The sequence below is a fragment of the Arachis ipaensis genome, chromosome B10 (assembly GCF_059453495.1).
Source record: "Arachis ipaensis isolate K30076 ecotype BB chromosome B10, ASM5945349v1, whole genome shotgun sequence".
Taxonomy (NCBI): Eukaryota; Viridiplantae; Streptophyta; class Magnoliopsida; order Fabales; family Fabaceae; genus Arachis; species Arachis ipaensis.
In genome coordinates this window covers 91,803,475-91,831,332 of record NC_142435.1, presented here as the reverse complement: position 1 = coordinate 91,831,332, position 27,858 = coordinate 91,803,475, and the positions used below count along the sequence as shown (strand labels likewise).

The 27,858-nt window shown below is 36.0% G+C and overlaps 1 protein-coding gene and 1 long non-coding RNA gene across 3 annotated transcripts; both read right to left on the bottom strand.

Annotated features, from left to right (window-relative positions):
* Positions 1-10,053: 10,053 nt before the first annotated feature.
* On the bottom strand, positions 10,054-13,341 carry LOC107620677 (serine/threonine-protein kinase OXI1-like). 2 transcript variants are annotated; one of them, XM_021113660.2, is made up of 3 exons: positions 12,930-13,341; positions 11,398-12,498; positions 10,054-11,148 (listed from the first exon to the last, which is right to left on the bottom strand). In XM_021113660.2, the coding sequence occupies exons 1-2, from the start codon at positions 13,289-13,291 to the stop codon at positions 11,595-11,597; spliced, it is 1,266 nt and encodes a 421-aa protein (XP_020969319.1). In that variant the 5' UTR covers positions 13,292-13,341; the 3' UTR covers positions 10,054-11,148; positions 11,398-11,594. The 2 variants fall into 2 exon arrangements, with proteins under 2 accessions (XP_020969319.1, XP_088344111.1); XM_088487985.1 differs by having other exon boundaries at positions 10,054-11,100.
* Positions 13,342-15,674: 2,333 nt separating this feature from the next.
* On the bottom strand, positions 15,675-21,032 carry LOC107621838 (uncharacterized). Its single transcript, XR_001615959.3, has 7 exons — positions 20,761-21,032; positions 20,486-20,564; positions 20,321-20,383; positions 18,106-18,226; positions 17,417-17,476; positions 17,020-17,123; positions 15,675-16,099 (listed from the first exon to the last, which is right to left on the bottom strand). It is a non-coding gene; the product is annotated as an uncharacterized LOC107621838 (long non-coding RNA).
* Between the last annotated feature and the right edge of the window lie 6,826 nt (positions 21,033-27,858).

The following is a 27,858-nucleotide window of genomic DNA, read 5'->3' as shown; positions in this document are numbered from 1 at the left end:
GACTATGCTAGCAAGGTGTTGAACGAAGCACAGAAAAATTATACCACCACTGAGAAAGAACTCTTGGCAATTGTATATGCATTTGATAAATTTAGACAATACTTGATTGGTTCAAAGGTTATAGTATATACTGATCATGCTACTCTCAAGTATCTCACGTCTAAATAGGATTCAAATCCAAGGCTTATTAGGTGGGTGTTGCTGCTATAAGAATTTGACATTGAAGTGAAAGATAGAAAAAGGAATGAGAATCAAGTGGCAGACCATTTGTCAAGACTATCACCAGAAGCTAACCAAGCTCCACATTCAGTGAACGAAAACTTCCTGGATGAACACCTTTTACAAATCCAACAAGCTCCCTGGTTTGCAGACATTGCAAACTACAAAGTTGGAAGGAAGATTCCCCAAGAATTCACCAAGCAATAAGTGAAGAAGCTACTCAATGAGGCCAAGAAATTCTTATGGGATGAACCATTCTTATTCAGGAGGTGTCTAGATGGAATGATTAGGAAATGTGTTCCTGAGAGTGAGATGGGAGACATACTATGGCATTGCCATGGCTCAGCTTATGGTGGACATTTTGGGCCAGAAAGAACAGCAGCCAAAGTACTTCGAAGTGGATTTTATTGGCCAACCATATTCAAGGATGCGAGAGAGTTTGTTCATCAATGTAATGAGTGCCAACGAGTTGGAGGGTTAACAAGAAGGAATGAGATGCCTTAGAATTACATCTTGGAGGTAGAACTCTTTGATCTTTGGGCATAGATTTTATGGGCCCCTTTCCACCTTCATATTCTTTCAAATACATACTTGTAGCAGTAGAGTATGTTCCAAAGTGGGTGGAAGTCATGGCAACAATCACATGTGATGCACAAGTTGTCCATCAATTCCTTAAGTAGCACATTTTTACTAGATATAGAGTGCCTAAGGGTCTTGTCAGTGATGGTGGTAGTCATTTTTGCAACAAACTGATGGAGAAACTACTTTATAAATATGGGTTGATGCATAAAGTAGCTACACCATATCACCCACAAACCAATGGCCAAGCAGAGCTTGCAAATAGGGAGTTGAAGAGGATTTTGGAGAAAACAGTGGGGAACACAAGAAAGGATTGGGCCAGAAAATTAGAAGATGCTCTTTGGGCATATAGAATAGCATTCAAAACTCCTATTGAAAAGTCTCCTTTTCAGTTGTTATATGGCAAGTCTTGTCATCTTCCTGTAGAGCTTGAGCATAAAGCTTTCTGGGCCACTAAACTCCTCAACCTTGATTCTCAGGTAGCAGGAGAGAAGAGGCTATTGCAATTAAATGAGTTGGATGAGTTTAGACTGGAAGCCTATGAAAATGCTAAGATATACAAGGAAAAAGCCAAGAGATGGCATGACAAAAGGATCTCAAAGAAGGAGTTTAAACCAGGATAGCAAGTACTCTTGTATAACTCCAGACTCAAAGTTTTCCCTGGCAAACTCAAGTCTAAATGGACTGGCCCCTACTTGGTGACAAAGGTTCTACCTTATGGAAGCCTTGAACTCCTAGATGAAGCAACAAAGAGCAATTTTACAGCAAACGGTCACAGGACAAAGCATTATTTGGGAGGCCCTTAGGACAAAGAGAAGGAGATTCAGAAATTAAGTTGAGTAAGAATGAAGGATGTCAAGCTAGTGACATTAAAAGAGCACTTGTTGGGAGGCAACCCAACCAGAGGTAGTTTTCTTTCCCTAAACTATTTCAATAAAAAAGGGTTAAGTAGACTTATATGTATTACGAGGAGCTAAGTTTGGTGTTGCACACCAAAATAATTTAAGGGTGAATGAAGGATGCTAAGTTTGGTGTTCCACCAAAAATCTCATTTAAAAACACATTCTAACCCTCTGCATAAATGGTTACTAGCTCCAAATAATCTGGGAAATCACTAAACCGTTGTCTGTCTTCTAGTTCTTAGTTTTATTACTTCTTCTAGTTTTTAGTTTTATTACTTTTAGCAAAAGCACATGATTTCATGTAACTGATGCATCTTAGACTATAGCAAGGAACTAAGTTTGGTGTTCCCTCACCAAATTAAGTTCAAGAATCTATAATAATTCATGCATGCTAACCATCTGCCTAAGTGCTTGGGAAAAACAAGCAACATCCAATAATTATGCAGAAAAGACACTCAACCTCTTAAAAAAATCTCCACAAGGGAAAATGCAAAAGTAAGAGATGATGATGACAAAAGGAAAGCTGCAAGACACCCCTGAGAGGTTGTATTGTTACAAAATTTACTCTGCTGTGAGATATTCTGAATGAGAAGTTGCTGTTTACCTTGATATTTAGTGCAAAGAGTGCAAATTTTGATGTCTGTTAAAAATATACTAGCTGCATTATGCTTGTTGTCACTCATCTGCTTTAAATTCATGTCTTGTTTCCCTTTTGCATCTATAAGAGAAAATGTTTGAAATAGAAAGTGATTGTCCAATGTAGTAGGAATTAGAATAAAGACTTGTGGTGGTAATTGCTTGATTGAGATTATAAGCTCAATAATAAAAGCTGCAGAATAGAATATTCTTTGCAGTGTGAACTTAGTTTCTATTATGAGACTTTTTAATTAATGAACATCCCTACAAAATAAAGAAAAGTAAGAAAGAAAAAGGAAAGAAAAGCCAAGGATTGTCAACAAGAAAGAAAGAAATAAATAATAGGGCTAGACACCAATAGCTTGGACCTTAGGACATATGCCTGTGGTGTTTCTGTACTAGGATATGCTTGGACAATTAGGTTTTGAGGATTCTTTTAAAACTTGGTAACTTGGATTAACTAATCCGGGATTATCAACTGAAAGTCTATTATCAAGAGCAACCTAGTTACAAAGTATTTAGTAACCCAAAGAGGTGTTGGGCATCAATGTTCCTAAGAAGAATTATGAGCCAAGTATCTGTAGTGAAGAAGTGTTGAGAAAAATTGAGCCAAAATGCTACTGCAACACTTGACACTGAGCCACCACTGAGAAATAAGCTTTCTAAGCAAAAGAATGATGGAAAAATCAAAAAGGGATCAATCAAAGAGCAAGGAATTATAATAGCAACTCTAGTGAATCCTCAAAGATGCATTTCTTATCTATCAGCAAAGAATAAGTGAGCTGCATCTTGTCTGCATAAAATTCCATAGTCTTAATTCAATTACCTGCTAAATAAGGATATATGTTTCTTTATTTCATTTCATTTCTTCTCATGTTTAGTGCTTGCTTTGGGACAAACAAGGTTTAAGTTTGGTATTGTGATGACAAGTCATCTTATGCTAGTTTTACAAGCATTTTTCATTAGTTTCATTAGGTTTTATGCACTTTCTTGCATAATAAGTAAGTAATTGGAGTGGATTTTCATGATTAACTTGAATCAATCAACCATCATTTATTTTACACAAAATCATAGGTTTTATGCTAGAATTAATTGGTTTTATGAATGATGCAAAGATCTAGTGATTTTGGTGGGACTTTGATTATTTGTTTGGTTGCTTGTAGGTGAGGAAATGAAGAAAAGAGGGAGGCCAATCAAGGGAGCAACGTTCAAAGAGTGAACTTGGAATTCACTAATGCAACACATCAAAGAGGCAAGGGATAGCGTTCAAAATTTGAATGTGGCGTTCACTTTGTGAACTTTATCGGGCTCTCCAGCTTTGGAGGCAAGCTTTTGGCCATCCATGCACTAAGGGAGTTCAATAAGTGAACTTGGAGTTCACTAATGCAACGCCCATGAAGAAAAGTTTGGCACATAAAGGAGTAGCGTTCAAAAAGTGAACGCCACGTTCTGATGCACGGAAAACTTGTCTCGCAACAAATTCCCCTTCGGCAAGTGTACCGAATTGTTGTCAAGTAATAACTCATAAAAGAGTGAGGTCGAATCCCACAGAGATTAACAGATTAAGCAATCAATAGTTGATTGATTAACCTAGTTAGACGATTCAGATTTGGATGATGAGTAACAAAGGAATGTAAATTGCCTGAATGTAAAGAAAGCAATAAAGTGCAGAAAAGTAAAATGGCAAGAAAAGTAAATATAAGAACTAAAAATAAAATGAACATTGGGATCAAGAGATATTGCAATCCTCCGGATCAAGTTCATTCTCATCTCTTCCTCAATCAATGCATTCATTAATCTCCTTGGCAATCTTAAGTGATCGAATTTCAATTCCTTGTAATTCGATCTCTCAAATCTTGATCAATAGCCAATTCCTTGGTCAATTACTCATGAGAAGAGATGAAGTATGGTCACTGATTATACCACATGCATTTCCCAAATCAAGTGTTGGAAGGATTATAGTCACATATCCATCCACACCCAATTTGGTCCAGCATGAGAAAGCATTTCTAACATGATCTCTTCATTCCTCTTTCAAGGTTCAGAAGAGATCCAAGTATGAATAGTTTCTTTTCCAAGATAACTACCCAACTGGATGAAGATCGAAAGCCCTCTAGTAAAATCAAGAGGAAAGAAAGAAGAAGAAGAATAAGAACTACACTTAATCCATTGAATCACAATAGAGCTCTCTAACCCAATGTAAAGAGTTAGTTGATCAATGCTCTACAAAAATAGAAAAGAAAGAAAGTGCAGAAAAGTAAATATGAAGATTCAAACTGAAATTGAAAATTCAACATTCATAAATGAAAATTATAACTAAATGAAAGAGAAGGAAAAGTGTGTGAGGGGAGGGAGTCCGACGACCCCTCTTCAATCCCCCTTCCAGAATTTCAGTCCAGCCTCCCGAATTCTTTCAATGTAAAGACTAAGGCCTTTATATAGGCTCTCCTAAATTACAAAATGAAATTAAAAGTAAATTACAATTAAATGAAAATTCCTATTCTAGATGCTTCTTGTGGCCTTGATTGGTTGACGATTGTGGGCTTGCTTGCTTGATCTTTGAAGTGGACTTGAGAGAGAAGTGAGTCAAGTTGAGGTCCAGGTGCTAAAGTTAGTGCTAAAGTTAGCCACACTAACGCTACAAGTGTGGCGTTAGTGCTAAAGTTATTGTGGCTAACGTTGCACTTGCTGCCCAGTTGGTGTTTTTGGGGCTTAAACCATACCTCTTGTTTGTGCTCCAATTTCATGCTCACTATAGAGTATTATATATAGTTGGAAAGCTCTGAATGTCAGCTTTCTAACGCAACTGGAATCACCTCAATTGGACCTCTGTAGCTCAAGTTATGCTCCTTTGAAGTGGACATGGTCGCTGGCATAGTTGCTAGCGTTAATGGAAAACTTGAGTGCCAATAACGCTAGCGATCAAGGCTTCATTATTGCCAGTTTCTGAAGCTCAAACTTAGTGTTCACCCCATACTATTATATGTTGTTGGAAAGCCCTGGGTGTCTACTTTCCAATGCCTTTGGAAGCGCATCATTTGGAGCTCTACAACTCGAGTTATACTTCTTGGAAGGTGAAGAGGTCAGTTGGCCTTAATACAGGTTGATACCATGTTCATCATTGCACTTTCGGGGCAGGTTTTCTCCCTCATATTTAGTGTCAACCATGTAGTGCCATATATGCTTGGAAAGCTCTGGAATCCTACTTTCCAATGCCACTGGAATCACCTCATTTGGAGCTTTGTGGCTCAGGTTATGCGTGTTTGAAGAAGGCATGATCAGGCTGCCAGGTGGGACTTTTGCCCACGTTAACTACCACGTTAACTAAGTTAACGTGGGAGTTAACATGGCTCATAGTGGCTTGTGTGGGCTCATTCCAACGTTAGTGACAATTTTGGGTGTCACTAACGTTGGCGATCACCTCCCTTCTTCACGTTAGCTTCCACGTTAACTAGGTTAACGTGGGAGTTAACGTGGCTTATTGGGGCTTGTGTGGGTTCCTTCCAACGTTAGTGACAATGTTTGGTGTCACTAACGTTGTCGACCACCTTGTTTCTTCACGTTAGTTAACGTGGGAGTTAACGTGGCTTATTGTGACTTGGCCAACGTTAGTGATAAAGTTGAATGTCACTGACGTTGGCTTCCTCTTTACTTCTTAACGTTAGAGGCCACGTTAACTAAGTTAATGTGGCAATTAACGTGGCCGCTTATGAGCTTGGTCCAACGTTAGTGATAATGTTAAGTGTCACTAACATTGGCTCCATTTCCTTTCTTCAAAGTTAATGGCACTAACTTTTCTCACTAACGTTGGGGCTTTCCTTCCTTCCACGTTAGTGCCCATGTTAGTGTAACTAACGTAGCCACTAACGTGGCTTCTTCTCTTCTTCTTTTGGCCTGAAATCAATCAAACAAATTGCATCAAAGTCTTGCTCTTAATCATGGGATCATGCATCATCCAATTTATCATATAATTCATGCAAAATTCTCATAAAATCATGTAAAGTGCACAATGTATGCTTGAATCAAGATGTAAGTGAATATCTACCCAAAACTAGCTTATTTCCTAAGAAAATGCATGAAACTACCTTAAAAACAGTAAGGAAAAGGTCAGTGAAACTGGACAAAATGCCCTGGCATCACGTTCACTAAGTGAACGCCACGTTCACTAAGTGAACATTTTCGAAGAGAGAGAGCCAAGGGAAACAATGCGTGCATCCAAGGCAGCACTCAACAAAGTGTAGCGGTCAAAATTTGAGCGCAGTGTTCAAATAGTGAATGCTAGAGCAACAAGGCGCAACAAAAGCGCACACGAGAGGAAGCGCGCAACAAAAGGAGCACTCAACAAGTGAGCTTAACGTTCACTAAGTGAACGCTAGGCAAGAAGGAATGCGCACCAAAGGCATGCCTTGGAAAAGTGAACTGGGCGTTCACTAATTGAACTGAACGCTCCCCTGGGAGTGTCACCAAGCCACTCCTGACCCATGCCACCAAGTTCCATTTTAGATCCATTTCTTCACAAACCCAAAGGCCCATTCCAAAGTGCTTAGTGACAAGAATAGAAAATGTATAAATAGGAACAAATTTGATTTGAAGAGGACCTTTAGCTCATTTTAGTTTCTCACTTTTAATTTTCATTTGTTTGAATTTGGGAATTGGGATTGGATCTATTTTCTTTTTGTTTGTTCTTTCTTCTGCAACTTCTACTTTTTGTTTTGGGTTTTGAACTAAGATTGGAGGACTCTACTGAATTCTTCATCTTAGGATCATCTTTTACTTTTCCTTTTTGGTTTTTTCTAAGAATTGAAAGTTGGATCTAAATTTCCTTTTCTGTTTTCATTTTCATTTCGTCTACAATTTCTTTTCTGTGTTGTCAAGAGAGTAATTGGGATCTAGATCTGCATTCTGTTCTCATTACTCCTTTTCAATTGTCAATTTCTCTTAGGATTTCATAATTGAGTTAAGTTTTCCTGCTGTTTGTTTCTCCAGGCAATTTTCCAATTCTGTTTTGCTACTGAGATCTAGATCTGAATCTGTGAATCTCGTAGTTCTTTAATTTACTTCAATTTACATTTTCTCGTTCAATTTTGAATCCCAGTACCCAAATCCTTTTACTCTTCAAGCAATTTACATTTTCCAGCAATTTAGATTCAGCAATTTAAGTTTCTTATACTTTAAGTTTCAGTCATTTATCTTTCTTGCAATTTAAGTTTCAGCTCTTTTACTTTCTTGCTCTTTAAGTTCCTGCAATTTACTTCATCTACACTTAAAGATTCAGCAAATTTTTATTCTGCATTTTTATTTACTTGAAATTTAGCTTCTGTTAATCAATTTTCACTCAAATCATCAAATATTTGCTTAACTAAATTCATCACCTAACTAAAATTGCACAATCCATCAATCCCTGTGGGATCGACCCGGTATACTTGCCGGTGAGTTTTGTGTGGAATCGTTTTTCCCTCATCAATTTAGATCTCAATTACTCTCTTGACCAAAACGTAAAGAAGAATTTGCAGAAGAAATAAAATGAAAACAGAAAAGAAGATTGAGATTCAATTTCCAATTCTTAGAACTATAAAAAGGAAAAGTAAAAGATGATTCTCAGATGAAGAATTTTAGTGGAGTTCTTCAATCTAAACCCAAAACAGAAAATAGAAGTTGCAGCAGAAAGTAAAATAAGCACAAAAACAAACTTAGATCTGATCTCAATTCCCGAAATTCTAAAAAGGAAAATTAAAAGAAGAAAACTAAAAAATGAGCCAAAAAAAGTCCTTCTCAAATCAAACTTGCTCCTATTTATGCACTTTCTATTTCCATCATTTAACACTTGAAGTGGGCTTTTTGGTTTGGCCTTGAATGAAAATGGGTCAGGGGTGTTGGTGCTCCTTTCAGTGGAGTGTTCAGTGCACAAAGTGAGCGCAGCGCTCACTCCCTAGGCGTGCCCCTTCGCGTTCGCAATTTTGCTTCTCTAGTGCTCTCTTGGTGAGCGCTACGTTCCAAATTTGAGCGTTGCACCATACGTGCATGGCCTCTTTAGTGCACAATTTTCCTCTTTTAGCGCTCCCTAAATGAGTGCTACGCTCGCTTGTTCAGCACTGCACCATTTGGTGCTTCTTTGGTGCGCGCCTCTCCTCACTAGCGCTGCCTTAGTGAACGCTACGTTCAATTTTTTAGCGCTACTTAGTGTACGGATGGCACGAGACCTTTGCTTCCAAGCTTGATTTCCCCGAAAAAATTAAGAAAGTGAACGTGGTGCTCACTTCCAAAGTGAATGCTAGCTGTTTGTTCTTTGAGCGTGGCGTTCCTTTTCTAAACGCAACGCTTCCCTGATTGCTTCCCTTTTCTCTTCATTTCTTCACCTACAAGCAACCAAACAAGCAATCAAAGTCTTACCAAAATTATAAGGTCTTTGCATTATTCATAAAGTCAATTAATTCTAGCATAAACCTTATGATTTTGTGTAAAATAAATGATGTTTGATTGATTTAAAATAATCATGAAAATCCACTCCAATCACTTACTTATTGTGCAAGAAAGTGCATAAAACCTAATGAAACTAATGAAAAATGCTTGTGAAACTAGCATAAGATGACTTGTCATCATAAAGTGTGATCTCTCACTTTACATTGTTTAAATAAGATCAAGAAAAAATATGTGACAGAAGATGTTAAATGGTAAAAGATTATATTTTACCAAACAATTAAGAAAAAAAATGGAAAAGATCCAGTCCCATGGTATTTAGTGGATAGCCAATAGTGGTGCATAGTTATTTACTTTATAATTTTTTTGTTTTAAATTTTATTAAAATGTGAATGGTTTCAAAATTTTTGGGAAGACGGGAGAGGTCGAGACACTAAAAATCGTTCTTAGTGGTACATGATTATTAATTCATAATTAATTTATATTTTAATGTGAATCGTTGTTCTTAATTGTGATATGAATTCAATTCATATTTTAAATTTGAGTTTCACTAGGAAACTAACTAAGAGTGTAATTAAGTGGAGCTAACTAGTTGAAAAAACAAGTTAGTTACAAAGAAAAAAAAAACTCCCACTATCCTAATTTTTAAAATTTTAAAATTAAAAATAAAAGGAAGTTGGCTTAGTTGCCTTATATTGTAGTTGACTCCCTAAACTTTATTTATTATTATTGCTTGAATTTTTGCTAATCTAAAAAAAATAAATTGATATAATACAAATTAGATTTTTTTTTTAATAAAATTGGTTTAAATTGTAAAATAAAATTAAATCGATATGATTCACATCGTAACAAAGTATATTGAATTTTTATCTTCTTAATCAATCAAAATCGTACTACAAAATATGATCTTATCTTATTGATCGTGCAAACAAAATAGTTATGAATGTATCTCGTGAACAAACAAGATATGTTGATTAAATTTTATTACTTCTCTTGTTATTAGTGCAAATTAGATATGTTCATATCTCTCATTTGGATTGTTTATATCCAGTTCATAAATAGGAGAAAATGCAATTTTTTCTGAGGACGTCTGGATCCAAATTTTTTTTAATTTATTTTATTTATTTAAAATAAAAATCCTTCAAATATAGTAACAATGACAATTTTATTCTCTAAATTTTTTTTACAATTAGGATTTCCAAACACCCTGTAAAAAAAATTAAACGAGCAATTATAACAATATTTTCTTTACGCATAAAAAGATTGAAAAGATTTAGAAGCACACAAACAACATTTAAAATAATAATAAAAGGACAAATAATCCTTGAACTTTTAAAATTTTGACAAATAAATCTCTTAGAAAAATTAATTACAAATACATCCTTGACTTTTGCAAACGGCGGACAAATACATCCTTCCATCCATCTATCTCTCCAAATACAAACTGAAATGGCTGAGGTGGTGCAATGTTACGTTACGAAACGACGTGTCCGTTACAACACCAACGTAGCATGCAACAAAAAGATAGATGACAAATAGGTCCCTGCATTAGAAAAATGTCATCGTTTTGTTGAACCAGCAGATTGTCGATATCGGCAGCGAAGTTGGGGTTGCCAGACACAGGGTTGATCTTTTACGATAAAATGTTGGATCAAGGCCACCTCCTTACTCAAGTTGTCTCCATCCCTATCATTGGCGACTGTGACATCGGCTATGGCAATCCCATCAACCTCAAGAGAACCGTCAAGGGCTTCATCCGATCTAGTTTTGCTGGAATCCTTCTTGAGGATCAGGTCTCTCCCAAAACACGCAGCCACACACAGGGAAGGAAGGTTGTTTCCATTTAAAAGGTTGTCATCAGGATTAGAGTTGCCATCGTTTCTCGAGCTGAGATCAGCTCTGATATTGTCATCATTTCTCGCACTAATGCTCGTCAGGCTGTCTCCCTCGAGGAATATGCTTGAAGGAGTAGGCAAGACACCAATACTTACTCCTCAGCAACTTGAAGACAATGGTTACAAAATTATTGTTTATCCTCTTTCTTTGATTGGTGTCTCTATACGAGCAATGCATCATCTCATTTTCCATTACGTTCACCAATTCAGTTGAATAGTTTTCAGGATTGAGATGAGATATATCATGGTTGGATTTGTAGGATGCACTCGCTGCCCTTAAAGGAGGCCACATTCCTCCTCCAGGAAGCATGTCGTCTTTTGAAGAAATCAAGGATATTGCAGGGTTCAACAAAATGACGACAATTTTTTATTGTAGGGACATATTTGTCCTCTATCTTTTTAGTTACATGTCACGTTCTACGTAATGGATATATTGGCGCCACCTCAGCCATCTATGCATTTTTTGGAGTGGTAAATAAACAGAAAAATGTATCCGTCAGCTGTTTGCAAAAGTCAGAAATGTATTTAGAAATAATTTTCCTAAAAACGTTATTAGTCAAAATTTTAAAATTTCAAAGATCTATTTGTTTTTTTTTTAAATTAACATTTAATGCCAAAATTATAACCTTGTAACCTATTAAACCTAATCCAAAACATCAAGTTTTTATATAAAAAAAAGCAAAAAACAAAAACACATAAAATGTCATTAAAATAAATTTTATTATTAAATATTCTTAATTGTATAATACCTTTTGAAAATCTTCTGCCACCTTTTGATTAACTCAACTTCTTTCCTGTAATTGCTAAAAAAAAGTGAAAGGGAGAATAATGCCATATGTCACAAAATTGGAGTAGCCACACAAGATCTATAGATGTGAATTTTTCTGAATATCCACACCGTAAAATTTTTCTTAAAAAGAATAAAAGAATGCCATTGACAAAAATATCAAAACATTAAGAAGTCTTCGTTTTGAGTTGGATTGTCAGTCAATTTGTCAACCCACACCGTATTTTGATTTTTGTTATAAACCTTATTCTGATTTGCACCATCAATTTTCTTTTTCTCCACCTCTTTAGGCTTCTCTTCCTTATTGTCATTCTTGAAAAATATTTTACGAACAAACGACTCTACGTCTTTTCTAGAAAACCCTGCTTTGTCCTCAATGTCATTTTGAGGAATATATGGTGGACGAGCAATTTGCAAAACTGAGTTCCAGTTCACACCCTTAAAGAAATCATGGCACTTGATTTCATGTACCTCAATCCTACGGTCTGGATGCTTTTCAAGTAACTTCTTGATCAGGTCCCTCAACGGTGTGTTTTCACCTGATAGATCTGGTTGTTTCATCAAGATCCGTTGAAATGTCTCTTTTCTGTTTACGCCCTTAAACGGTGTCGTTCCATACGACATCTCGTACAAAACAACACCGAGGGACCACCAATCAACACCGAAGTTGTGTCCTTCCCCAGTTATAATCTCTGGTGCAACGTAATCCTCTGTTCCGACAAATGAGTTGGATTTCTCCACTGAGTCGGACTCGCTCCGTGCTGGTGAGTTAGTGCCGAGTTGACTGTCTGAGTCAAGAGGCATGATACCCGAGTGACAACAGTAGCAACCTGGTAACAATCGCTTTCTTCGGTCAACCAGTAATGCTGAGTCGGAACTTGGTGATGATATGCCACTCAACAATTGCGGTGACTTTGGGTTCAACTTCTTGGAGAGATCAAAATCCACGAGCATTATGTGACCTGTTTCTTGAATCAATATGTTCTCTGGCTTCAAATCTCTGTACACTACTCCAATACTATGCAAGTAGTCCAATACGAGGACCAATTCCACAGCATAAAACCTTGAAGGGTAAAACAAAATCGCATGGAAATAAATAGGAAAATGCATATTTTGGTTAGCAAGGAAATGAGAAAAAAGATGCAATTCTTGCTTTTTCAATAGTAGCAATAAAGGGGGAAAATTAATAAAATATGTGTCTAAATTATTTCCAGAATCCCATTTACGTTTTTTGTTTTGAAAAATATAATCTTAAAGGTAGCAAAAAGTAAAGAAAATTATCCCCTTTATGTATTTTAAATTTCTTATACCTCATGCATTAAAAAGATCGAAATGCAAAAGTTTAACTTTTTCATGTTTTTGGTTGTTGTTCAATCTAAATTCGAAGCTTGATCTAATGTTTTAGCATAGTTTTTTTTTATCCTAATTGTCCATACCTACTCGATCGGTACCAATGGCACAACAACGAAGAAAGGTAAAGATAATAAAAGGTACCTTATGGCATCAATAGGAAACGTCTTCTCCGATTGTTTCCTTCTTAAAGAATGTAAGTTTCCGCCGTGGCAATAGTCAATGGCAAACCCTAACAGCTCCTCGGTTTCTAAGACCCCTCGCAACCGTGGCAAGAGAGGGTGATTAAAACGACGCAATATTTGTTGTTCGAACGAGACCCTCTTGCAATGGCTGCTATTTCTCATCCGAACAAAAGCTTTTGAGACCACCTTCAATGCCAGCCATTGCTTCTCATTTTGCCCCTCATTTATTTTCGCCAAGAAAACCAAGCCCTTGGCACCACGTCCCAAGGCGGATACTACTTTGAGATTACAAAAGTCCAACGTGTTGCTACCATTATCCATGGCCCTGAGGTGGTCAGGAACCGAGGAAAAGCTAGGGGAGCCGGCTGGCTCAGGAAATAATGTTAGGATTTATTATTAACTTTGTCTTTTGAGAGGTCTTTTATAGGGTTGTCATTGAAATCTTTGCACGGGAGCAGGGAGAAATAGATGATCCTATCACAATGGCTATGATGTTGAGCCACGTGGAACTTGAATGAATTTAGTTAGATGAGTTGTTAACGATACATAGAGATTTGACAAAGCGAACAAACAACTCAATTGGAGATTGATGATCCATCATGGACGTAAACATACAGCAAGTCATTAATAAGATTATTACCGTGTTGTTTCAACTTTCAACAATAATGTTCCATTGGTCCTGAACAACCATATTTCTAACCATACTACCTGCATACCAAAATTAAGCCACCACATAACATTTTTGTCATATTTCATACAAATCATAAATTAAAAATCATTAGTCATGTACCAAATAGGAATTAATAACGACTTTATAGTTTTATTTATAACTAGTGTAAAGCCTGGGCTACGCCCGGGTCATGTACATAATCTATTTTATTGTATTTATATATAGTTTATTTAATAAAAAAATTAATATATATTTATGATCTAATACATATATATCAAATATGTTATCTTGTAATGAATATATATTCATTTAAATTAAAAGTTATTATTTTTATTTTGAAATTTTTTTTCTGCATAAAATTTGTTATGCAAAATAAAATATTATTTTATTCTCTACTTTGGATTGATGAAATAAACTTTTTTTGTTCTATATTAGTGAATTTTACTTATATGTGAAAAAACTATTATGTATCCGTATTTTAAAAAAAAATTATAATACTATGTTATTATCAAACATAAAAAAACATTAAATTGATTATACAAATATTTTTATTGTAATTACATAGATAACGATTATTAACTATGTTATATTCAATTATATATTTAGACCCGAATCTAACTAATTCAGTTTATGATAAGTGCATTATTAAATAATTGAATAATAAATCCTACAAATTGCATTAATGTGTGTTATTTAATATCCATAAACCGAGCTAAAATGTACAGTAAAATCCTAATAAGCATATTATAAGGTCTTTAGAGCATGTCATTGACACATAACGAACTATATTAATTGAATCATAATATTCACCGTTCTCGTAATAGAAAAAATAATACTTATCATTACATCACCATCTTCCTATCAGAATGCTACTTTCGATACTTTAAATACAAAATCACTATATACAGTAGTATTTTAGCAATTCTTTCTTCTCTTATCTAATATGTGACTACGAAGAACAACTAAGTTTCCAGCTGATATACATACATTAGTTACATTGTCTTGCAATTCGAATATATGCAATTCTAAATCTAAACTCCTATGTTTTCATGTGGTGTGCAATTTTCCTTTCATATGATCTCTAAATGAGGCTCGTTTTCTTACCTTATAACTGATGTGCCAAAACTCGTGAGTCAGTGTACTTAATTTATTTTATTATATTTATGTATAATGCATTTATAAAAAAATTAATATATATTTATTAAACGGATTAATTTACTTAGTACATAGATAAATTAAGTGATTAATTTCTTTTGTTATATTAAATTCTTATTCTTTAATAAATAAATTCCAATAAAAATTACTCAAATATCGCATCAACAAATTCCAACTACTAATTACATAAACTAATAATGTATTCTCAAAAAATTAGACACATTTGTCATATAACTTCATCAGCATAATTATTCTAATAAAACAAAACAGCAGTTGAGATATATAGTTATTTAACACGATAGTTGATACAACATAATTAGCATTTTTGTTCTACTTAATCATATATAATTGGCTAATTTATTAAAGCTTTTGCCTCATCAATTTTAGTTTTCATTTCAAAAATTTTTTGCTTTTCCTTTGCATATTCAATAGAAGATAGTTTAATTTATCACAAAATATATTGTTCTAGTATAAAAATACACAAAGGTCATTGATGTTGAAGTATTGATGTTGAAACATAGAACAACACTAAATAAATTTTGGACAATTAAACTAACATAATTTCAATTAGACCCTTATAAAAAAACATAACGAAATATATTTTAGCATTTTTTTTACACATTTCTCAATCCTCTCCTTCACTTTTACCTGCTCTTTTTCTTACAAAGAATTAGACATACTTAAAATTTAGTTACAGATAAATTAAAACATCATATATTAAATATTTAAAAAATAAGATAGGACATAAAATTAATAAAAAAAACAATAATATAGTTAATAGAAGACAAACATAATAGATTATCCAATAACAAAATGTTAAGAATAAATTTTAACTATTGGTTAATCACGTCAGGTGCTCAACAAATAAGAACAAAAGAGTTCATCCAAAAGAAAAGAACCAACTTCTTGTTACATATATCAAAAGACTCCAATTATACTTTATAATATTCTTATTTTACTAATATGTTCAACATAGCACCAATAACATTATTATATACACATATAGCAAGTAATTAATTTACACCATAGGCTTAAACACTCTTCAAACTCTCAGCAACTAAGACACGTATCCAATACTGCATAATAAACAATTGACAAATAGAAATACACATGAATACATACCGAAAGCTTATCGATGAATAAGAAACTAAAATAGAAGCCTAAGGAGATGGTGCTTGCTATTAAGTCATCCAAGTCATTATAAGAAAAATATTATTCGTATTTGTATGTATGTAAAATCATGGCCAACTTCGAAGTTTTGGCGCATAGATTGTGATTTTGTAATAATATGTATATGTTAGTACCTGCCAGAGAGAGAATATTAAGCCCTGATTAATTTGAGACACTAAAAAAAGAAAAAAAGCCAATAAATATCATAAATTTTCGCCAATGTAAATTAAGATGACTCAAAAATCAAATCACATAGCCTATGACCCAACAACAACTTAAAACTAAACAGCTAGAAATTGATTTGTTACTAATTACTAATACTAATAAGAAAAAATTAAATAACACAATGCAAGGAACATACCTTTAATCCACACAATTTTCATGTTTTCAAAGTAGTTTAGTATTCAATTTTCACACCTTTAATCCAAGCAATTGAAAATTATGAACATTGAGAATAGCTCAGATTTTTTATAATCTTATCTTATATTGCAATAAATTGTTATTAATAGATGTAATTACCAAGCTAACATCTTCTTTCAAAAGAAGCATGTACAATTCCAACGGAAAAAAAATGCTTTTGACCTATTTTTTCTGAAATCAAACACATAAAAACACAATGGATCAATCTCTGTCTCAAGACAAAGCAGTTCACATATAAATTATCTATACTTATAGGAACTTCCTCATATTGCAGTAGCCAAAGAGTTTTTTTTTTTTTTTTTTTTTTTGCTAAAACATAAAACAAAAACATGAAGATCAGACCAAGGCAACAACAAACACCAAAACTATAGTAGATAAAAATAATTTCTATCCTCCGTTCATTTGTTTCTCATTTGAATCACCTCTATGTACCACTCCTCTATACTCCTTTCCTTTTAATTATAGATTCGATTTTTCACTCCTGCTATGTACACCAAATTACTTATAAAACAGTGATAGCCACACTTTCCTTTTATACCTATGAATCCTCCAACCGACCGAAGATGCAAAGCAACTAAATGCTTCCTTTATCTATACCCAGTGCATAGGAAATAATAAGTTATAAAAGTGATACCTTTTAGCTATTGCAAATCTTCAAGTGAGCTTTCTTCTTTTTTTTTTCAACATTGAAAGTTCAGCCTCGTCCTTAGCCAAAGTAGATTTCTCTTCAAAAGTAGTCTATACATTATGTCAGTAGAATCAAAACAAAAATTACTTCCTTGAAAAGCAGAGGACATCAATTTATTAGAAGAGAATAATTAATAGTTTGATCTATTTTATGATGCAGACAACAATTATAAACTAATGTCAAAACAAAAGTAACTGCATCCTAGATAATATGCACTAAAGCTATATATTATATCCTACTCAAACATTTCCACCAAGAATTATAACACACTACTATGAAAGCATTTCCTTAAAAATGATACTTTTACCCAACAATTACATGTGATAACAGGAAACTTTGGTACCTTTTGGTGCCTCCTTTGAACACTGCAATCACGGCTAAGCAAAGTTGTAACATTTCGATACTGGTCAAAATAAGAAAAGTTTTAAAAAATATAAACCAATAATCTAAAGACATAGAAGAAGACCTAAAAATTAGTTAAAATAATCAATTCATTCAAATTCTAAAAATAAAGATAGAAGGAAGGATATATGGTATAGTTAAAACACCAAGTTGAATTAACTGGTACATTCAATGGGATTCAAGTATTATTTTTAAGTTTTCAGGGTCAAGCAAAAGCAATTAGGATCATAAAAGCTGCATTTCCTAAAACCTATTTCTCCTCTGTTTTTAGTACAAAAGCCAAATGAAATATCTAGTTTAGAAATGATGATTTTTTTGAGGCAATAGTGTTATTATGAACTTATATACTGATTCTTCTTCACACTAACAAACACATACTGCATCAGTGTATATGAAGGAACCTATCTCCTTAGCACTTTGAGTACTTATTGTTAAAAGTTCATATACACACACTAAATCCATGCTTTTCCATCATATACATAAATAGATAAATATTGTTGGAATACGTTAGTTTTGAAACTTACTTAAAACTTAAATACAATAATAAAAGAAGTAAGGAAATACCTAACATTATAAATCCTCTTTCCTCAAGGATTTTTCAGCCCTTTTCAAAACTGACTACTTTCTAACCTTAGCTTTAGTTGTCAAAGCAGCAACATTCTTATTTTCCTTTAAGAACATCATAACAATTGTTTCCAAGCCTCAAGAGATGCTTTTGGTGTTAGAACACTCCAACCTCCACTTACACTCGCTGCCAAAATTAATTATCTGATCAACTATGAGAAAAAAAAAAGAAAAAGAGAAGCAGATTAAACAAAAAGACATAATTTTTAAAAAATAATTCAACTTTGGAGATCTATTGAAAGGAAATAAATTTTTACTCCTCTCTAGATGTTTTGCCCATATACCATCAAAAGTGTTTGATATTTTTCATTCTTATAAAATATCCAATAGATATAGCAAATTACGCAGTTATGGAAATTTTTTTGACGTCAATCATAAGCTTCATAGTTCATAATAAGGAAAAATCAAAGGCATTTCGATTTGATCAAGTAATGACAACAATTCTGGGAATGGAAATGGGATTGTCCTTTTCTCAATATTTTAAATGAAGAATGAAATTGTTTCTGAATTTTTTAAAAGAAAGAGCAAAATGGTTCATCAAATTTGTATGAGAGGGCACACTGCACATGTAAGAAAGAAACAAACCATAATACAAAATTAGAGCAAACAAAGGCATAAAAAAAGCAAAGAAGCCCAATAAATCACCACAGAAAATTTCCAAAATCAAATCTTTTTCCTCAAATCAAAATAAACGACACACGACCTTACCTTAATTCAAAAATAACAAAGCACAAATTATCAACACATAAAATCTGAAATTTAAACAAATGGAAAATCATGTTTAAATTTTAAAAAACCAAGCAGAAACAAAGGCCAATGCAACAACTTCTGGAATAACAAAGAATAAAGGGCGAAGATGGGGCAACAAAACCAACTCAAATATAGATTAAAAACTTCATAACTTACGTGACTGACCTGGTTGTGATGAATGGCAGATAGAACCATGGGTGCAGGCCACAATGCAGTCACAGCAGCGGCAAGATCAGAGACAACAACGAATAGGAGTCGCCACTTGAAGCTTCAGCTGCTGCCACAGTATCAGCAGCTGGACCACCAGCAGGAGCAGCTTTCGGAGGACGACCTGGCTTCCTGTTCGAGTGAAGAGAATGCCCAATCTGACACAGCATGGCAACAACCTGGCCCAAACTCATATACGTAGAATATATACTTTAGTTTCATCGCACCGTGTCCACCACCTTCATCGCGTAGAAGCACCCGGTAGAATGCGAGAAAAAAATGAAGGAATGAGAGCAACAAAAATTCAAATGATAGATTCAAAAGCTTTTTTGGGAAATTTTACGCTCAACTAATTTCAAATTTAAAATTTTGTTTGTCATAAAAGCAAGAAAAAAGCTATTGACAATGGCATAATTCGGCCACCCAGAAATAAAATCTAGACGACATAAGCATTAACGCCAAAAGGATGAACAGAGTTTCATGTCAGTAGAAAGTGCCCCATTACTCTCCATACGAAACCAAAAAAAATGTTAGTATCCATCTCCAGCTAGACAAAACAACAATGCCAACATTTATTGAAGATTTTAATTCATTCTGAATTCTAGCTATCATTCTGTTGGAATTATAGAACTTCTGATTACCTACCTATCTTCACTTATGGGTAGTTAAATAAAATAAAATAAAATACCTCCTTGATGAGCTACCCAATTTCCATCCCCTTCCTCTTTAACTCCGAACTAACCCCCAAAACCTTGACATCCCATATGAAGACCCTATCAATAAGAGAAACCTTAAGACAAACTTCAAGTAACTATCTTCTACTTGTAATCACTATCATTACTAAAAGAAAAATGTATATATCTAAATCCCCAATTGCAACATAGATGTCAACAACCCAAGCAATTTGAGATAATAATGTGAATCTTGGTTATAGTTTTAGCAAAACACATTACGGTCAAGTAAAATTATTTATAGTTTTATATTTGTAAATATATATCCACCAAAAAAATTGATAGTGACATTCACAGACGTTGATATGCAATTTTTAATTGCTGGACACAAAGCTAAAGATGCAGAATTTTTCTGCACTCCAAGATAATCAAGTTTTTTTCCATTGCACAAAAATGCAATAAGGAAAAATATAAAATCTTAAATTAAGATATCCCAAATTTGCATGAAAATAATTATAATATAAAAAAATTGAACAACTTTCAATGGTGATAATGATAAACAGGGGGAAAAAGGAACATAGAAAAGGGGTTACCTGAAATTGAAATTGAAGATAGCACCAACTGTTGCTATTTGATTGCTTCTCAATATGAGTTCCCTTCAAAATGGTAAAAAGATTTAAACTTCAGAAATTTCAAAAAATAGGTAATTAAATTCAATAGTTTCATACCTTTAGCAAAGAGAAAATAATAAAGTGTACCTTCAGTTCAAGTTGCTGTTGCTGTTGTTGGATTTGGTGTAAAACTTGAGGTTGGTGTAGAAGGTGCTAGAAGAAAACGCTGCCATTGAAGCCATTGTTGGTTGTCACTTGTTAGAAGAAAAGAGCTGAGAAAATTGAAAGGCTAAGTTTACAGCAAAGCATTATATATTTACAAACAGATCAAAGTGTTGCTCAGAAGAGAAACCCTCAAATCAGAGCTGTAACACATGAGTTAAGGGTACAACGAAAAAAAAAGCAGCTTCTATTGTGCTTACCTGTAACATCCTTTGAGTATTACCGGTTCCTGCTCGGATCCGACGATTTCTTCCAGAAGAAGAGATTAGCATCCCAGTTATCAGTGCCACTAAGGGCGTCACGATCAGGACCACCGAACCCGACACAGTGTTGCCGAGCAACATGCCCAGCACTGACTGAAATGTATGCGAAAAATTGGTGTTCCGAAAATCACGAGCGAGTGTGAGTGAGACGGACCGATTCTCTGTTTCGGTTGTGACCTATGAGCTGAGAATTGAATGGAGAAACAAACAAAATGTGTGCAAAAAAGATATTTAAAGAATAATTTTGAAATTCAAAAATTTTTTGGGAGAAAGATTCCCGCAAAAGCATCTTGTCTTGTCTGAATATAGAACCAAGGAGAGAATTGTTAAATACAATATTTCTCATTCATTAGAAATAAACAGTTGTGAATTTTTCAGAATAACACTTGTCAAACATAGAACTATAACATTTGTCATGTAAAGAACCATGTACTGCTCTCCTATTATATATAGAGAGATTAAATTATGTACAGGATATTATTCGTACGGATTGTGAAAGGAGTTGAGGATTGGCTAGTCTTGATAGTGACGGGTCAGACTCTTAAACACTCCAAGAAAAAAGGCCTATCGGCACACTTTTTTCTTGCCACGCTTTTAAAGCGTGGCCAAAAGTGGTCAATGGCCATGCTTTTATGAGGGTGGCCTCCAATTTGTGATTTGGTCACGTTTTTTTGCCACAACTAACAAAGCATGGCCATATAGAAAAACGGCACGCATTTACAAGGGTGGCCACTAATTTGTGATTTAGGCATGTTTTTTTTTCCACGCTTTAAAAGCATGGCCATAGGGGGAACCGGCACGCTTTAAAAGCGTGGCTAATTTGTCTTCTTATGGTCACATTTTTAAAGTGTGCCCATATGCTGTGTTTATTTAGGCACCTTACAAAAGCGTACCAATAGAGTCCCACCTTGTTTTTTACACACTTAAATTTTAACCTAGAAGATAACTTAGAAGCAAGCCGTCACACCCAGCAAGCTCGTGCGCGTGTACGCAAACCCTCACACCTTTTCATACAGCCGCAGTACCAGCAAGTGCACTGGGAATCAGAAGTTGGTATATAGAGTTGGATGAAGTATGAGGACATGTAACTAATAAAGATATCTAATAGGAATTATATGCTGGGAATAGTAAATAATAGGAATAGAGTTGAGAGTCGGAGTTGCTTTGTTTTTCTGAAGGAACTCTAGTATTACTGTCTTCCTTGCTTGTGAATGATCTTCTTCTGTGGCAGGCTGTAAGTGATCAAAGCCATTGCCCGTGGTCATTGATCTCCTCTACTACAGGTCAAATGCCATTGCCCGTGGTCATTCAATCTGACAGAGGGTGAAGCTCTAGCAAGTCATTCTCTTGGTGATCCTACTCAAAGCACCACGGACAAGGTCGAATCTTCCGGATCTGAGAACGTTGCTTCTTTGGATTCTAGCCTATTGATAAACCACTATTTCATGGTTTATCTTGTGTTTAATTGAGTGGTTTTTATCAAGTCTTCACCCACTTATTCATATGATTTGCATGATTTTACAATCCCTTCCTAGTATTGTCCTATGATTGAAAACTTGCTTCCTAGAGATATTTAATTTGTGTATTTTAATTCTCCTTTATACCATTCGATGTCGTGATCCGTGTGTTAAGTGTTTCAGGCTTTATAGGGCAGGAATGGCTTAGAGAATGGAGAGGAAGCTTGCAAAAATGGAAGGAACACAAGAAACCAAGGAGATGACCAGCGAGCACCGACGCGCATACATGGCTCACGCGAGCGCGCGGAATGGAGAAATTTACAGTGAAGTGTGCGCGTGCCTGACGCGTACGCATGGATTGGAGTCTGCACAAAAGATGCGCACGCGTGGACGACGCGTACGCGTGACAAAGAAATTTTCCAAATGACGCGCACGCGTGACTGACGCGTACGCGTGACCTGCGCAATCTGTAGAATAAACGGAAAATACTGGGGGCAATTTCCGGCCGCGTTCTGACCCAGTTTTCAGCCCAGAAACACAAAATAAAGCCAGCGAACATGCAAAGACTCGACACAACATTCATAATTCACAATTTTAGGTTTTAGATGTAGTTTTAGAGAGAGAGAGGCTCTCTCCTCTCACTTAGGTTTTAGGATTTAGGATTTCTCTTAGCTTTAGGATTTTTCTTCTCAATTTCTGGGTTCGATGTTCCTTTAATTTAGTTTCTCTTCTACTTTTATTTATTCTATGGCTTTAGTTTGTTTATTTTCCTAATTTGATTTATGAACTCTCCATGTTAGATTTGATTTCTTTATTTAATGCAATTTGAGGTATTTCAGATTTATGATTGCTTTCTCCTATTTATGATATAAATAATTTGGATTTTTCCCCTTTTGGCTTGGGTTGAGTAATTGGTGACACTTGAGTTGCCAAACTCAGCTGTTGATTAAAAATTTGGAATTGTTGATTGATTTGGATCCCTCCAAAGCTAGTCTTTCCATAGGAGTTGACTAAGACTTGAAGAATCAAATTGATTAGTCCACTTGACTTTCCTTTATTTAGTAAGGGTTAACTAAGTGGGAGCAATAAACAATTCTCATCACACCTGATAAGCATAACTAGGATGGGATTCCCAGTTCTCATACCTTGCCAAGAGTTTTTATAGTTAGTTTGTTTCCATTGCCATTTACTATTGTTGCTTCTTATCTTAAAAAACCTAAAAAGATACTTTTTCCATAACCAATAATAAACACACCTCCCTGCAATTCCTTGAGAGACGACCCGAGGTTTAAATACTTCGGTTATAAATTTTATTGGGTTTCCTTTAGTGACAAACAATTTTTTTGTATGAAAGGATTCTTTGTTGGTTTAGAAACTATATTTACAACGAGAATTTATTTGCAAAATTCTTTACTGACAGAAAATCCGTCGTCAAAATGGCACCGTTGCTGGGAAATTGCAAACATGTGCCTTATCATTGGTTATTGTAAATATTTGCTTTTTCAATTCTTTGTTAGTGTTTCTAGTTTTAGGAGTTTATTTTCATTAATTTTTGTTTTTATTTTTTTTTGCTACTATGAATTCTCACCCCTCTGGCTTTAAGTTTGGTTCCAATGTTGTTGTAAGGAATGAAAGCTATAACAGGAACATGCATCAATGTCAAAACAATCAAAGATGGAAGGAGCCACGAGGATCTGATCAACCTTTTCGGCAACAACACCTTCCAAGATACCATGGACAACGACCATTCTACAATGCATGCCAAGAAAATAGTTATGGTGGACCTTTTCGTGACAAACCACCTCCACCAAATTACTATGGTCAAGAGCCATTTCGAGGTGCGTACCAAGATGATAGATATGATGGACCCCCTTGTAGTTACCAACAAGCCCCATCATATGCCTATGAACCACCTCCTCAACATAGCTTTGAACCACCATACTCACAAGCCACCTACAACCATTCACCTCCATATGACCCTAACCCTTAACCACCCCAATTTCAATCCAATTACCCCCAAGAACCACCACTTCCATATGCACCTTGTCCATATCCATAGACCCAAGAATCACAGGCTCGCCTCAAGGAAACAGTAGATCAATTTCATGCAACCCTTCATCAACTAGAGAAAGCGATAAATCAATTAGCTTCCTAATGTTCAGACACTAAAGGAACCCCCATGGCTTCATGTGGAGAATCTAATGAAGAACGTAGTATGAAGGAGACACTAGAAACTTAGGTGGACAGTAAGGAGCATGACTTTGTATTGGAACAAGTAGAGGAAGCCAGAATTATTGAAGAGGAAGAAGTGGTCGAAAACCTAGGAGATGCGGAACGTCCATGGGAAAGCCCAGTCATAGAGCCCCCTTCTAAGAAGTTTGAATTTGATGTTGAGGAGGGTGTATAATCTCCAAGGCATATCATGGTTGAAGACTTTGAAGGCAATGATCAAGAGATGGATTCAATCATTGATGAATTCTTATCTACATTTAAATCCTCTCCCACTGGACTTGACATGGAGATTAAAGAAGAAGAAGCACAACCTCCCATGCCCTTGGTGAACAATGAAGAAGAGATCGAATTGGAAGAAAGCTACCAAGAGGAAGAGGTTGAAATTGAAGAAGCTTGCAAGGAGGTGGAAGTTGTCAAGGAAGAGCTCAAGGGAATGGAGCTGGAAATCACCTTGCCAAAGTTGTTGGAGACCTCTCCCCCAAAGCCATTACCATCCATTCCTTCATTCAAGTGGGTAAATCTTTCATCTCTAAGCTTAATTAGCCCACTTGAATATGCTTTGCTTGAGACGGATGGGCAACTTAGAGCTCTTTATGGCTATAAGAGTAAGAGGGAGATGGTTAGTGGTAAGAGTTGTCATGCAAGGTTCAATATGGTTGCATGCTCCAAATTGAAGTATAAGGGTTGGTATAATTCTCAATTGAATGGGTCTAGAAAATTGTTTGGATGTCTCCGTGAGAATTCTGACAGTTTACCACCCAAGTGGAAAAATGATGATCAACAAGAAGACGGGTGCAAAAGCAAGGTTTGGGACCCCATAATTCATTTTGGCAATCAACACTCTTGGGGCCTTGTCACTTGCTTTAACTTGCTTGAAGGATTTACGCAACTAGTGTGGGATCCTGGAGGATATTGGAATTGCAAACATTGGTGGGGATTCCTGGATGAGTTCAAGCACAAGCCGCCATAACAGGGAGCTCATCAAATGTCCAACTTAAGGACTTTAACTAAAAGTGCTAGGTGGGAGACAACCCACCATGGTATGATCATTCTTTTTTAGTCTTAGTTTTATTCTTAGTTTTATTTTATTCTATTTTTCTTAGTGTTCATGCATATAGTCTGTATTTGCATCTGCATTCTGCATATACAAAAATAAAATACACCCGACGTGCTAGCGTTGTTGACGCATCCGCATCATATGTGCATTTAAAACAAGAAGAAAAGAAGCAGAGAGTCACGCGGGAGCGTGGCTGGAGGCGTGCCTTAGGCACAAGCATGCCCACGCGAACATGTCCCTGACGCGTCTGCGTCAATTGAAAAATCAGCCTCCCACACGTGCGCGTCGCCCATGCGCACGTGTGACCCTGCAAAATCGACGTAAATAGGTATATGGCAGAGAGTTATGATGGAGTAGGGCTGGAATGGTGCCGGAAGCACAAGCCATATCACGTGAACGCGTGCCCCACGCATCCACGTCATTTTTTCAAAAAGATGCCATTCACGCGTGCGCGTCACTCACGCGCACGCGTCACCCTTAAATTTTGGCAATGTGCAAACAAAACAGAAAGTTGTGCGTATACGAGGCTGCTCTCGTGCCAATGGCACAGTTCATTTCACGCGAACGCGTGACCCACACGTCCGCATGACTTAAAAATCGCGCCACCCAGGCGAACGCGTGACCCACGCGCACGCGTCGCCTGCGCCGCAGAGCTTATGCAGATCATCGCCAGATATCTTATCTTTTCTTCCCCAATCCTAATCTTTTCTTTTCCTTCCTATTTCTTTCTTCTTCCTTCTTTCTTCTTTATTCCGTCTTAGTTTTTACCTTTTCCCTCCTTCTCTTTCACATTCATTATTAAGGATGGCCACCAAGAAAGGTAAAGAGAAAGCTACTCCTAAACCACCAGCGAGGAAAGGAACAAAAAGAGCACTAACTGCAGAGCCATCTTCAACAGTAGTAAAGCCCTCAACAAAGCAAATCAAGAGGATCATCAAGGTCGATGAAAAAAAAAAGGCATTTCTAGCAGAGGACACTGCGCGGTTCACTAACTGCTACTGTGAGGAGATGTTCCTTATCCTGGCTGAGAGAAACTATAACAATGAGTACCTTCTCATCCTTCCAACCCACAATATTGAATTTGTTGAGCCCCGCATTGAGCAAAGACAATGGGGATTCCTACGGAGACAGCCACGGCAGGTTAACCTTTCATGGGTAGTTGAATTCTACTCCAATTTTCACATGCCAACCATGCAGTCTATCTATGTCCGTCAGAAGTAAGTTCCCATAACTGATGAGGCCATTCAACGAGCTTTAGATCTTCCCCCTGCTCCAGAAGGATGGAACGCATTCCAAGAAGCCTCATTTAAATGCCAAACATACCAATTTAACTGGGACACCATTCTCAGAGTTATAACACAACCTGGCGGCAGATGGATCTATGGAAACCATCGATCTCGACCTAAGAGCATATTGGCTTCAGCACTCACCTTAGAGGCTCGAGTATGGGCACAGATTATGTCCCATTACGTATTTCTGAGCACTCACGAGTCCTCCTTCACTGCAGACATGGCTGATCTACTCTGGTGTATCCTTACAGACTAGCACCTCAATTTACCAAGACACATTCGGCATGCTATGGGACACGTACAGATTGCGGGCAACCTACCTTTTCCCGCCTTGGTTTCAAATCTAGTCTCAGCAGCCAAAGTCTCCTACAAAGCTGGGGACACCAAGGCCATGATTCCACGGAATGATCAGTACGTCCCTAACGGGAAGTATATCAGACCTCCAGTAGCCACTATCAATCGGAGCACAGAACCAGCAGAAGATATCCCTTCTCCTACCACATCACAAGCCCCTTCAACAAACCAACTGCTCCATCAAATAATTAAGAAATTGGATCGGCTTGACCGGCAAGGAAAGCGAAGAGAGCGCCGTAACAAGCACCGATTTACATACCTCAAGGAGCTGCTTGTTGGTAACCATCCACCTAAAGAAAACCCAGACACCCCAGACTCCTCTTCATTTACCAGCATAGGGAGCCATGACGGTCCCGATTGTGGAGATGCTGCTACCAGCCCCCCTTTGTTCCTGACTGATGGCACCGAGGACGGTGCCAAGCTTTAAATGTGGAGAGGTCGGTCAGTACCTGACTTTCGGAGGTAATTTCTCTTTCTTAAACACCAATAAATTATTTTTCTTTTGTTTAGGATAGGATAGATTGCATAGTAATAGGTATTCGCATGCATGTTCTAATTGGTTGAAAAATAATATGTTTCTTTTCAGGACTTTATTTTGAAAAATTTTTGCTAATTTAAATCAGAATTTTTGTGTTAAACTTGTTTG

Bases quoted from the DNA above. Each gene is read 5' to 3' on its own strand.
- LOC107620677 (XM_021113660.2), bottom strand. From the start codon at position 13,291: ATGGATAATGGTAGCAACACGTTGGACTTTTGTAATCTCAAAGTAGTA. The intron at 12,499-12,929 runs GTACCTTTTATT...TTACCCTTCAAG, and splicing joins TTTCCTATTGATGCCATAAG to GTTTTATGCTGTGGAATTGG.